This window comes from Lutra lutra, chromosome 4 (genome assembly GCF_902655055.1).
Source record: "Lutra lutra chromosome 4, mLutLut1.2, whole genome shotgun sequence".
NCBI classification, from domain to species: domain Eukaryota; kingdom Metazoa; phylum Chordata; class Mammalia; order Carnivora; family Mustelidae; genus Lutra; species Lutra lutra.
The window spans coordinates 117,352,352-117,365,476 of NC_062281.1; the positions used below are offsets into that span (position 1 = coordinate 117,352,352).

The following is a 13,125-nucleotide window of genomic DNA, read 5'->3' on the forward strand; positions in this document are numbered from 1 at the left end:
ATATATATATAAAATGGAAGAAAAGATCTCAACAAAAAAGAAACTCTAGAAATAAAGTTAACAAATAAATCAATATATATATATAGACAGAAAACTTTAACATACTTCTGAAGAGCACAGAAGGACTGAACAAATGGAAAAGTATATATGTTCTTCCCCCCACCCCTGCTTCTCTTAAATAGGAAGATTCAACAGAATTAGTTCAATTCTCCATATATTAATCTATAAAATAACATGACTCCAACAAAGTATCTCCTAAGATTAGAACCAGATTAGCTTTAACTAAGGCTCATGTGAAAAGACAATACAGAATTATGGTTTTACCCAAAGACCCAGGCATTTTGGCAAGCTGCTTATTAGTTGTGTATTCCTGGACAAGTTACTTAACCTGCCTCAAATGCCCCTTCCATGAAAGGGGATAATACCAACCTGGTAGGGTCGTCAGGAGGATTAAATGCTTTAAAATGCATAAAGCACTTGAATAGTACCTGTTATATAACAAATGCTAAATGCTAAATAAATGCTAACTTATTAACATTATGTACAGCAGAGTTTGTTAACAATGAATTTTGAAAATCCCATTCATTCATTCATTGATTCGCATTGCGTAAGAAGGAACCCAACTCTCATGCAAACCCATGTGTTGTCAGGGGAGGAGAGACAAGATAGCGATCCCTGCCTGCAGATGCTCACCGGCAGAATGGACCTCGGAGCTCTTCGCACTCGAATCTTGGGGAAGAACAGCGGGTATTCTTATCAGAAATGCAGATTCCTGGGCCCGGTCCCCAGTCAGCTGAACTGAGCTCCGCGGTGAGGCCCGGAAATCTGCATATCTGACAGGATCCCACTGGGGGTTCCGGTACGTGACAATTTTGAAGCCTTCTGGGCTGGAAAGGCAACCAGCCAGCACCGCGCAGATCACGGTGTAGGCGTGTTTTCTCATCCTTTCCTCGCCCTCCTTCCCTAGCAGTCGCGGTCTCGGTCGCGGACCAGGGCAAAGGGGTGTGAGCCCTGGAGCGTGTGGGCAGCTCCTCGGAACACCCGAGACCGGACCACCTTTGGGCCGAAACCGCGAGATCTGGCTTGGCCGCCGCCCGGAGCGGCTCCTCGCAGTTCCTGGATCAGGCTCCGCCGAGAGCTGGCCTGACCCACCCAGCTGAGGAAGCCAGGCGTGGGGCGGGCGTACCCGGCGCGAGCGGCTAGTGGTGGAACGGCTGCAAAAGCCGCTCACAAGAGGAGAAAGGGCAGAGAAGAGGACGCAAGTTCAACCGCCTAGGAAAAAAAGAGGGAGGAGATAAATGACGGGGTCAGAAAATAAGTTAAATAAGCGGAGGGAAAAACTGCGACTCCGCCGGGACTCGAACCCGGAACCTTTGAATGTCCTCAGCCTCTAGAAGTCCAATGCGCTATCCATTGCGCCACGGAGCCACCTGTTGGAGTCTTCGCGCATCTGCTCTGTTAAGCCAGAGGCGACGGCCCCGCGCCCTTCCCACCACCTCCTCAGCCGCCCCCCCAGCCTCCTGTCTGTGTCGCCGAGGCCAGGGCATGGCAAGCCTGGGCAGCAGCCACCGAACGTGAGCCGCAGGCGCCCGTGCTTCGCCAGCAGCTGACTCTCACAAGGTCGACCAGACCCGCAAGTCCGCCGGGCCCCGGTCGGTCGGTCGGTCTGAGGGCTACCGCAGCCCCGTCTCCGGCCTGCCCAGGACACGGCCGCGCAGGACGACTCAACCCCGCGCTGTTCCCCGCCCCCCCGGTCCCTTCCTGCCCCGAGCGCCCCCGCCTACCGGCTCTCTCCGGCGGCCGGTCACGCCCCGCCCGGGCCCCGGCCCCGGCGACGCGGAACCAGGCCGGCCGTTGCGCGGTTAAGCCGGTCCGGTAGCGCCCGGCACTTACGTCGCACCTTTTAGCGGCCGATCTCGAACGGCGGCCCCTCCCGGGTGCCGGACTCTTCCCCGGCGGGCCGCGGCGGCGTCTGTGTGCGTGCTTGTGCGAGTTTTATTTGCGCAGGGTTCAGTAAAATGGGGTTTGGGTTGCATTTCGCTCCCCACAGACCCAGAGCCGAATTTCTGAGGTATCCGGGCTCTGGTGGACTGAGGGGGGCGACGCGCCCCGCGCCGCAGCATCCTCTGAGAGCTCATCCAAGTGCCGGGAGCCGCCTCCACGGGTGCCGCGCAGCCACCCCCAACCCGCGCGCCGAGAGCACGCGGCTGCGTGGGCGGCGGCCGCGAGAGTGGTTGCGCGCGTGGGAGCGCCGGGAGCCTGCGTGTGCGGATGCGTGTGGCTGGAGGGCGCGCGCCCGAGCGCGGCCGCGGGATTGCTCTGGGGTGGGGGGAGGGCGGCGGCCGAGACAGACGCTCCTTGGACTGGCACCGTCGCCAGGAATCAGGTGGGTGATGGGGTAGGGGGGTGGGGTCTTCAGTGCCCCCCACACCCAGTCGTCCTCTTCTGCACGGCCCCGAAGCCACTTGAAATAAACAATCTAAGTAAATACTGCGTGGTTGCTATGCAACCGCTGCAGACAAAATCCCTGGCTTCCCGCTCCAATCAGTTGCGGCTTTCCGAGCCCCGCCCACGTAGCAATTGCTGTGGCGCCGCTGCGCGCGCTCTTGAGGTAGCTCCACGGCCCACTTCTGCACCAAACCAAGGTCAGCCACAATCCAGACCGTGGTCCACGCCGCTCGTCCCTGCCTAGCATCTTCGGCCATCAAAGCAAAGCAATCCCTGTCAGTGTTCTGAAGAGAAGAATTCCCAGGAAGATTCTAGTGTGGTAGGGATCTTTCCATTCTTTCTTAACCCCACAATAGTGCCGCAAGGCAGGTACTCTTGTCCCCTTTATAAAGGACACTGCAGCTAAGAGAGGTTAAATTAATTGTGTACTGACACCCAGAAAGTAAGTATCAAGAACTGTGAAGCATCTGAGATTTTACCCTCCTTTCAGGTTAACATGTCTGCTTGTCATTTTCATGGATCCTGACCGAGCACACAAGAGAATACTGGGTCAGAAATGAAAGACTGTTACAGCAAAAGCAGTAGCCAGGGTATCAACATGTTTATGTTGGTTTTCTGAACCCCAGTTCTCCCAGGAATGAAGCAGATGGGTCTAGATGGATGCTTGCTCACAAAATGGGTTGTGTTACAGGAGAGGAATGGTAAACTTGGGGAACGCACCATTATGGAGCAAGCAGTAAGCAGGCCTTCTCTTTGTCCCACGGGGAGACACCCTCATCCTTCAAGTTTGCTCACTGCAAGCACAACCCTGAGACATGGCCCACATGAACAGGGTCTTGCATTCTTAGCATATGTGGCAAGATTGTGCAAGGGTGCTAAGGGCCCATGGTAGATTGCCCCTCCAAACAGTAAATGGCTGAACTCTGCCAGGCCTGTTTCATTCCGCTGTAATACAAGTAACACTCCTTGACAACAAACATTTTATGTATAGCATTGTTATACCCCCTTTAAGATTAATGAAGTAAAATACATCTTTGCATTATCAAGGAATTCTCACATATACAAAATTAGCCCACAAAATAGAGTATGACTTTACACCATATTTATGTAAACAAATCTTGGTTGAACTCTGCAATGTACCAGACACTGGCGGCATCTCAGTCTTCACTGATGCTTGGAGTTGAACATGAAGATACAGGGGAAGAGAGGCCTCAGTGCTCCTGTGCGAACACCACATAGAGAAACTCTGCCTAGGGGCGTTGGAGCCAGCTCTCAAGTGATCAGTCATTGACATAACTAAGTAACACTTTAGACTCAGATATAAAGGTTCTGGGAAGGGGAGCCTGGATGGCTCAGTGGGTTAGGCATCAAATCAGCCTTTGGCTCACATCATGATCCTGGAATCTGGGATCAAGTCCCATATTGTGCTCCTTGTTCACTGGGGAGCCTGCTTCTCCCTCTTGCCTAGACTGCCACTCCCTTGCTTGTGTGCTCTCTCTCTCTGTCAAATAGATAAAATTGAAAAAAAAAAAAAAGGTTCTGGAAAGGGGGCATTGGGAAAGATACAACATACTAGGGAAAGATGCATGTGTTCCTAATTCCACTTGATGAATCAAAGACTTTTAGATATTTGGTTCCTCTCACTAGTTAAGACCCCCTTGTCCTGTCACAGAAAACATTACCAAGATACAGGGTTAGCAAACTGGGAGGGAGAACAAGGCTTATGTGACAAACCCTGCTAGCGATCAAAGTTGTACTTTTTACCCCCAGACAGAAGACTGGGAAAGCCACAGTGGAACAAGCTATGTGTGTTCTATGACAATTAGTAAGCAGGTTATAGTGAATCTAGCTTCATAGGCAGCAATGTTAGCATGTAAAAGGAATGAAAATGTATGTTTAGTTGCCACCAGAGGAGAAAGATTCAGTAAGTTTTCCGAAACCTTTTCTGACCCTGAGGTGAATTTCCTCAGGCAGTACATGCAGTAGACATCAGACATTACAGAATTTCTTCAAATTTAAAAAAAAAAAAAAAAAAAAAAAAAAAATTTACTTTTTCATTTTTGCCGGCAGAGGGAGCCAAAGACACACTATAACTACCTCCAAGGCGACAGATCGCCCAGGGGCATTTTGAGCTTCCTGAAGAGCAAAACCCTAAATTAAATACAAGTTCAATTTGGTGTTTTAAAGTTCAAATGCATTATACACCTCTGGGAGACTGCAGTAACACTTTTCATGTTTGCACAGTAGAATTATTTTTAAGTTGCTATGTTGTTCTATTTGCAGGGCTTGGTAACAGCTCCAGCCTGCCCCAGAAGGTCTAGAAATCTATGCTGTTATATATTTTCACTGGCAGCGGGAGAAGGTCATTGGAATATCGGTTTAATTCAGTTCAGTGAGTGTTTAGGGAGACTTGGGCCTGGTGTAGGAGACAGAGTGGAAGTTTAAGACACAATCCAAAGAGACTTCAAATTCCTTGAGAGAAATATGACCAATGAAAATGAAGCAAAAGCAAATAATGCAATACAACACATGAAAACCAATGGCAAAGTGTGGTGGGCACTCCTGCCAGTAAAGGGTTTTTGAGTTTGCACTCCCAAGTAATAAGCATGTATGACAATATTCCTTAGGAAGCATACCCCAAAAAAGAAGTTTTAAAAGGATGAGATTTAAAAAAAAACAAAGATGTGTTCTGTGGAGCATAGACTGTGGACTCAAACTCTTGGCGTGCACATCTTGGCTGTGATTCTTTCTTGTAAGACATGCTTCCCAACTTCTCAGAGCTTTCTTTTCCTCGTCTGAAATATCCCAAATTTGTTGTGAGGATTACAGGACTTAATCCTTGCAAGGCTTTATCTCAGGCTGGCACATAGTAAGTATGTAACAACTGTTTGCTGTTATTATTAGCAAGCAACTCCCCATAAAGAAATCCCACACTCTGCAGGAACAAACCAAAGTTCAGATACAGTATCAGCTAAATTTGTTGCAACTCAAGACACGTTATCCATCTCCCTACCCTGTAGACATGGTTGTGTTACCAAACAGAACACCCAGCTTCTCAGACTGAAAACTGCAAACATTTACCTTCAGCTTCATGATCTCCTCAGGGTTCTGTCCCAGGAACCTTGAGTGGGTTCTCATTTTCACATGTGCAACCGCATGATTTTCCAAAACAAGGATTTTTTTTTTTTTTTTCGGACAGAATCTCTCAGCATTTGCATGATGGCCCTTCTTATCCTAAAAAATCTTAGCACTGAGTTCTTAGCCAGACCAATAACCAAACTACACAGGTGGTAAGACGGGAATGAGGAAAGGAAAATAAAATTTCCCAGGATGAAGAGCTCTAGACATTAAGATAGAAAAGAGGGACAAATCGGCCCTTAAAGAAGTACTGCTGGGGTGAGGACTTGAAAGTGTCAGGAGATGAGGTGGGACAAGTAGGGACTGAAGCCAGATGTGGCAAAGTGGCTGGGGGAAGGCTTGATTCAGGATAAGGAATGTGGATTTAATGCTATAGGCAATGGGGAGCCACTAGTTTCTTTGGTGTGTGCTATAGAATGACAATGCTTTCGAATGATTGATGGGGGTGGTGGGCAGGCTGAGTTGGGGGGAACAGGCCAAGCGTCAGAGAGACCATTCAATTTCACTTAGTTTGTGCTTGGTGTTTTCTTGGGCTTCTTCATCTCTTCAGCAAGCGGTGATGGAGGACCTCCTTGAGATACAAATAAAGATGTGTGCTTGGTTTACAGCCTACTAGAAATGACCACAGGTAAACCAACAACTGTGATTCGAGGTCAGGAGGTCTCCAAGTGAGGTGCAGGTGCAGGGACTTCAAAGGAGAGAAGACTTACATCCAGAGAGGGGGGAATGAGGGAAGAGGCTGCATTTGAAAAGACTCTCTAACCTGGGGACAACTTGTGTGAGGCTACTGGCGGGGGTGAGCATAGGGCCTAGGGAATGTGAGGAGGAAGATAGGACAGGCTGGGAAAATGAGAGAGGCTGAGCAGTCCAGGGCACGGTGTGAAAAAGGGTCTAGCTAACTTGGCCTCCATTGCAGTAGGTGCGAGAGGAAAAGGTGCTACCAGAAAAGGCTGGGGTCAGTTCTGTGCCATCAGCCCATTCTCAAGAGGACAGAAATCACAGCTGAGGATAAATGCAAGGGGAACCAGTCCCCAAAGGGAAGGGCTTGGGAAGAGCTGGTTGAGAGTCTCAGACTCAGGCTGGTGTTCAGAGACGGGGGTCTAGTCACAAGGGAAACTGGGGTAGAAGCGGGTGTGTGGTGTCTGTGGCAGGCCCCGCCCGTTCGGAACTCTAGGCTGGGTTGACTGGGGGACTGAGCACGCTTCTAAGCAGAGCTCCGGAAGGGGGCAGTCATCACCAGCTGGCGAGCCAGCTGCACGAAGGCCACGCCTGGCCTGAGTCTCTGAGTTTGGTCAAGCTTTGAGCCTGCACACTGCACGTTTATTCATGTGAGCCTTCAGCCGGTCTTTGCACTGGTCTCTGTGGACATGGGTGAGGAAGACACATGGTGTACCGCTCCCACGTACCTTGCAGTCTTGAGCAAAGTCAGACAGGAGAGCATGGATGGGCACAGGAAATGTACTTGACCCGGCAAGACAGACTTCTGGGACAGTCACTGGGGCCAAGATCCGGAAGGGCTTCAAATGCAAGGCTGTAGCAGCCTACCTCACTTCCTTCAAGAATATTCCCATCCATTCTTCTGTCTGGGGTGGCAGGGGGCTGGGGGGGGGGGGGGCGAAATGACTCCTTTTTGGATTCCCAAAGCACCTTGGAATCTGTACACTTTTCTATTTGCTTTTCTGTCTCCTTTCCCTATAGGCGCCTTGTGGGGAAGGAACCAGGCTTTCTGTAGGCTCGCTGGGGGCAGGCTCCTGTAGGCACCGAGTAAATGGCTGGGTCCTACAGGCAGTAAGGAGGTTCCGCAAGTGCGTGCCTAGCCTGTCTTCTGTGGTAGACTAGGAGCTCTGGAATGTGAGACACCCTGGCTTTCTACCTCTAGGCAGCTCTCCCTGAGGCTTCACCCAATGCCCCGTCCACGGCGGGCACTCCTTAAATACTGCCTGAACAACCATGTGGAAGGACGAGTTGACCTGCTGTGTCCTAATTCTGCTTTCAGGGACCCCATTTGGGGGAGCAGGTCTTGAACCTCTCCCCATCTCTTCCTTCCACATTCTCAACAAACAGAGGCTTTTCCCCACTCCTGGGTCCAACAACGGAAAACCATTTACTAAAGTTAAGCTAATTTTAATCCTCTAGCAGTTGGGAGTAATGATGAAGTAATAAATCATGCAGGCCCCATTCTGAGCTCTCCATGTGTATGCAGATGGGCCCCATGCTTACAATGACCCTCCAAGAGGCATTGGTCCTGTCCCAATGGGAAGGCAGACACAGGGAGATCAGCAAGACTGGGCCAGGCCCCTCGCCCCCAAATTCACAGTTACTCTGTACTATGGCCGCTGCTGTGTGGGAGGAAATCAGGAGGGAACCAGCAACTGGAGACAGACCTGTTAGACCAGGGGGCCTCAGACTTGGCCACGTGATAGAATCTGATGCCCAGGATGCTCCCAAGTCCAAGGAAAATAGAGTCTCTGGTGGTGGGGCCCTGGCATCTGTATTTTTAAAAAAAACTGCCCAGTTGATTCTCCTATGTGGCCAGGTTTAAGAACAGATGTTTTCTGCCCATTCCTCCTAAGTGGTGACCATGGCACAGGAGCGTCCGCAGAGCCTATGAGCTGGAGAGAAATGCAGGCTCTCAGACCTGCTCCAGACCAGACCTGCTGAATTCAGAATCTGCATTTTTCTTTTTTCTTTCCTTTCCTTTTCTTTTCTTTTCTCTCTTCTCTTCTCTTCTCTTCTCTTCTCTTCTCTTCTTTTTTCCTTCTGGGAGGTTGGGGTGAGGGTTCAGGGAGGCAAATTGGGCTCTTGGGGTGTAGTATGTGGCTTGGGTATGTGGGATGGGGTGGGGGGGAGGGGAGAGGTTGAGCTGGACTAAACCAGAATCTGCATTTTAATAAGATCTGCCAGGTGATTCATTTGCATTAAAATTTGAGAAGCGCTGGTTCTCAAACTCTCATTAGTCCAATTACAGCTTCTGTTATCAACACCAATTTAAATCCTTGAGCAGATTTTGAAACTACATCAAAAAGCTCAGAATCAGGGTCACCTGGCTAGCTTGGTCAGTGGAGCAGTGGAGCATGACTCTTGAACTTAGGGTTGTGAGTTTGGGCCCCATGTTGGGTATAGAGGTTACATAAAAATAAAATCTTAATAACAACAACAAGAAAAGCTCAGAATCAATCTGATTTATTGGCCCAAAACATTAGCTCAGAGGAAATTATGTCCTTTTACTTCCCACTATGTGGGGAATCAGGGAAGAAAACGTATATTGCTAGTGATAGCCAGCAGAATCCAGGTTGGGTCCATTCTAGAATAGGCAGAACCATCCCTCCAGGCTGCCTTTCTCCTGAGTCAGACTGGGGGACAGGGTTTAGGACCTCAGTTCCCTCAGGGCAGCACCTGGGCCCTCAAGCTGAGTTGAGAAGGAAGTCCCTCCAGCCAGAGGTGTCCAAGCTTTCAGGGCCTCAGCTGTTCCCCCACAGCATGTCTGTCATAGGCCCACAAATGACACCAACAGCCCTTTTACTCAACGGCAGTCTTGTTATTTGTCAATCAGATTTCTGGCTCTAATTAGAAACATTGTCTAGGGGCACCTGGGTGGCTCAGTGGGTTAAAGCCTCTGCCTTCCGCTCAGGTCATGGTCTCAGGGTCCTGGGATTGAGCCCCACATCGGACTCTCTGCTCAGTAGGGAGCCTGCTTCCCCTGCCTCTCTCTCTCTGCCTGCCTCTCTGCCTACTTGTGATCTGTCTCTGTTAAATAAATAAAAATCTTTATTAAAAAAAAAAACTCTTAGAAACATTGTCCATTTTTTAGTTATTTTGATTATTTGTCATTACTTTAGAGATTTATTTATTTATTTGAGAGAAAGAGAGAGAGTGTGCACGTGCATTGTGCACATGCCTGGTGAGGGGGTCTGGTGTGGGGGGCAGAGGGGGAGAGAGAATCTCAAGCAGAGGGAGAGAGAGAATCTCCTTGCTGAGAGTGGAGCCCAGTGTGGGGCTTGATCTCATGACCCTAAGATCATGAGCCTGAGATCATGACCTGAGCAGAAACCAAGAGTCAGATGCTTAACTATTTGAACTACTCAGGCATTCAATTTACCATTGCTTTAGAATGCCATTTACTTCACCTTGTCTCCCCTGAGTTCTCAAAACTGCTTCATGGGGTATGTAAGAATAAAATTTTTGTAGGCAGGGGTAGTTTTCAAATCCTCATCCACCCCCACCCTATGATGGTATAATCTTGTCATTAGGTAGGACAGCCTGGCTCATCTCTGGAGCTTAATGGGAGGAAGAGGGAGAAAGTCTGAGAAGGTGTGACTGAGTGAGGCAGCACGATTTAGTGGGCTTTGAAGCAGTTTATGACCCTGGGAAACTACCTCTCTGAATTTTCACACCTCAAAAATGGGGAAAATAATCTCCATTTCATAAGACTGTCATGGGAATTAACTGAGCTTCTAATGTACACTGATGTGATGGTAAGGGATATAATAGATGTCTGTTATTGTATGAACATATCACCCTGGACCTTAGCTACTTAAATTAATAAGAATTTATTACCTCACAGTTTCTGTGGGTCAGGGGGCGTGTGCTGAGTGGTTCACACTCAGGGTCTCTTGTGAGGTGGTTTGGGATTGTAATTATCTGAAGGTTTGACTGGGGCTGGAGGATCTGTTTCCAAGATTAGCCACACCCATGGCTGGTGGCAGGAGGCCTCAGATCCTTGACCTTTCCACAGGCTACATCCCCCAGAGAGAGTCATCCAAGATAGAAAGCGAGCAAGCAAGGAAGAAACCACATGTCCTTTATGACCTGGTCTTAGGTCAGTCCTGACCATCACTTCTATTATAGTCTATTGGTCACACAGAACAACTCTAATACAGTGTAGGAGGAGACTACATAGTGGTGTGAATATCAGGAGGTAGGAATATTGGGGTCCATCTTGGAAGTTGGCTTCCATGGCCTCTATATTTTAACATTCATTCCTGCCCCCTTTTTAACATGACAGCTGTGTTTTTGCGCCTCTACTTCAATCCGTAAAGACTTTGGAAAGGAAGACTGTTGAAATGATTCACCTTTGTTCTTCTCACATTAAATTACTTTGAGCTGGAAACTTCCACCCTCACATCAGATTTGCCATCATGACTCAGAAATTTGGGACTAGAGTCCTAATTTCTCCCAGTTCATCTGAAGGACATGGAGGCCCACTGGGATGTTCCTTGTTTTACTATTCTTTGGGCCTTGCCCACTTTCCCCTTGGAATGATTCGTCCTATGCATTTTCTTATATTCTCAAATTGTCTAAAATAGATAGTCTCAAGCAGTAGCAAATATTCTGGCTGAGTGCCTCACCCTTGTTCTAGAATATTTGCTCTTGAATACACATGATTTACTCTTGGATCCCTGATGTTGTGATTATAAAACCGTGAATTCGTTTGTATAGTGGTAGGGTCACCATGACTTTTTTCTCAGCTCTCCAGCAGTAGACATGAAATTCCCAGAAAGGAAAGGGCTAATAAATATCAAGTTATCCACTAGCAAAGAGGAGGCACAAAGAAAAATAAAGAGAAGGGCAGCTCTTCTCCTCTCTTTTTTTGGGTAATCCTACTTGGTTGCTAAGGTTTTGTCACTTTTAAGCCTGTGGTAAACAATAAAATAGACCTCCAGGGTATTGTCATAGCAGATTCCATGCCAGAGTCTTGAACATGACTCATGTAGGTTTGGAACAAATGGAAGCATGGATGGATGGATGCATTCTTCAGGTACAACATGACCAGGGCTGATAGCTGGCTGGTAGTGCCTGTGTGGAATAAGGGCCAGGGTTCATTCCCGTTGGTCAAGTCTCCATTCAGCTGGGTTGGCACCCATATTACCCTGGTCACTAGAACTAGCTCCATGTTGCAAACTGGGTTACAAAGAAATGTCTAGAACCCAAATGATATGGCCAACTCATAGAACTGGTTAGAGCCCAATTGGCTGGGAATCTGGAAGGATTAGGACCTGATAGTCTCGGAGCTGAAATAAGATGGCTCTTAGAGCAAGTGTCAGAATTCAAAGTAGAAGAAACTGAGAATGAAGGAAGATAGCTGTCATGTAAATCTGGGGGCAAAACCTGGGAGTAACTGAGGAGTACAAAGGGAGGAGAACGAGGAACAAGGGCTGATGAGCAGAGGCTCTTTGTAGTTGACATGAATGGAAAAAAGAGCAAGAGAGAAAAGTATATTAATTGAGTTCAGCTGTAAGTGACAGAAAACCAAAGCAGCAGAGACTTAAATGAACTAGAACTTTATTCAGTTGTAGGTGACGAGGTCTGGAAGAGAGCTGTCCATAGCTGGGGTGGCAGTTTGGGGATCATTAAGCATCCAGATAACTTTTCTCTCATTGCTTCATCATCGTCAACATGTGACTTCTACCTCATGGTCAAAGATGGCAGTTCAGACTCTGGCCTTCACATCTATAGTCCTGTCAGGACTATAGGGGAAGGAATGAGATGAGCATGCCCTCTCCCTTTGAGCTAGGATTTCTCAGTCTTGGCACTACTGGCATTTGGAGTCAGATCATTCATTATTATAGGGGCTGTCCTGTGCATTGTTGGGTGTTCAGCGGCATCCTTGGTCTCTACCCATGAGATGCCAGTGTTAACTTCCTCCTTCTCAGGTATGATAAGCATACATGTCACCAGACATTGCCAAATGTCTTCTGGGGGCCCGATCTCTCCAGCTGGAGAACCACTGCTTTCAGGTGACTTTCCTGGGCTGTATCTGATCCCTCTGCTTACGTGCCTTTGATTAGAATTTAGTCACAGAGGTAGCTCAATGACAAGGAGCTGGGCAATGTAGTCTTTATTCCAGGCACTCACGTGCCAGATAAAACTCAGGAGTTCTCCTACTAGAACAGAGGAGACAAGAGACATGAGAGGAAATACAAGTGTGAGGACTCAGACAAACTGGCTATTCTGTCCCTGTCCCAGCTCCTACCTCTTGGCTAAGGATGGAACAGCCTTAAGTAGGAGGATGTGTGGTCCCACCTGCCCCCAAGGGCATCCTGGATCTATGAGGCAGACACTCTCCTCCAGAGCCAAGCCTTCTGGGGAGAGACAAACAGTGAGTTCTCTCTTACTGTCTTTCAACAGATCACTTCACTTGGGGTAGGAGCGTGTTAAAAAACAGTGCTTCCTAGTCCCCCTCACTCATCCTTCTGCCCCTGTCTCCTACTGTCCTCTCTCCCTTTCTTCACTTTAAAGACGTGCTTAGACGAGGCCCCAATACAGAACCAGGAGGCTCAGAGCCAGCCTGGAAGGTAACCTCTCTGACTCTAGTGTCCTTGTGTGTAAAACAAGGGGCTGACCAAGACCCCCACGGTCCTCCCCGGCTCTGAAATGCTTTGATTCTCCAAAGTCCACAAGACCGCAGGGAGTAGAAGAGGAAGCCCCTCTCTGATGAGTAGCATCAAGACAGCCCCTGGCTGGGTCCCTGTCTGCCAGACTTCCCTGCCGCGTCACGTCCCAGTCTGGCAGATGTCACTGAGAGTCCCCCTGCTGACT

At 48.6% G+C, this 13,125-nt stretch overlaps 1 protein-coding gene and 1 non-coding gene across 2 annotated transcripts; both read right to left on the bottom strand.

Annotated features, from left to right (window-relative positions):
- Window positions 1-544: 544 nt before the first annotated feature.
- On the bottom strand, window positions 545-2,705 carry LOC125097357 (uncharacterized). Its single transcript, XM_047724914.1, has 3 exons — window positions 2,511-2,705; window positions 1,901-2,363; window positions 545-1,272 (listed from the first exon to the last, which is right to left on the bottom strand). Exons 1-3 carry the CDS (start codon window positions 2,703-2,705, stop codon window positions 1,265-1,267), a joined length of 666 nt encoding a protein of 221 aa, XP_047580870.1. The 3' UTR covers window positions 545-1,264.
- TRNAR-UCU (transfer RNA arginine (anticodon UCU)) lies at window positions 1,344-1,428 on the bottom strand. The gene is given in 2 exon segments: window positions 1,344-1,379; window positions 1,392-1,428. It is a non-coding gene; the product is annotated as a tRNA-Arg (tRNA).
- Window positions 2,706-13,125: the final 10,420 nt, after the last annotated feature.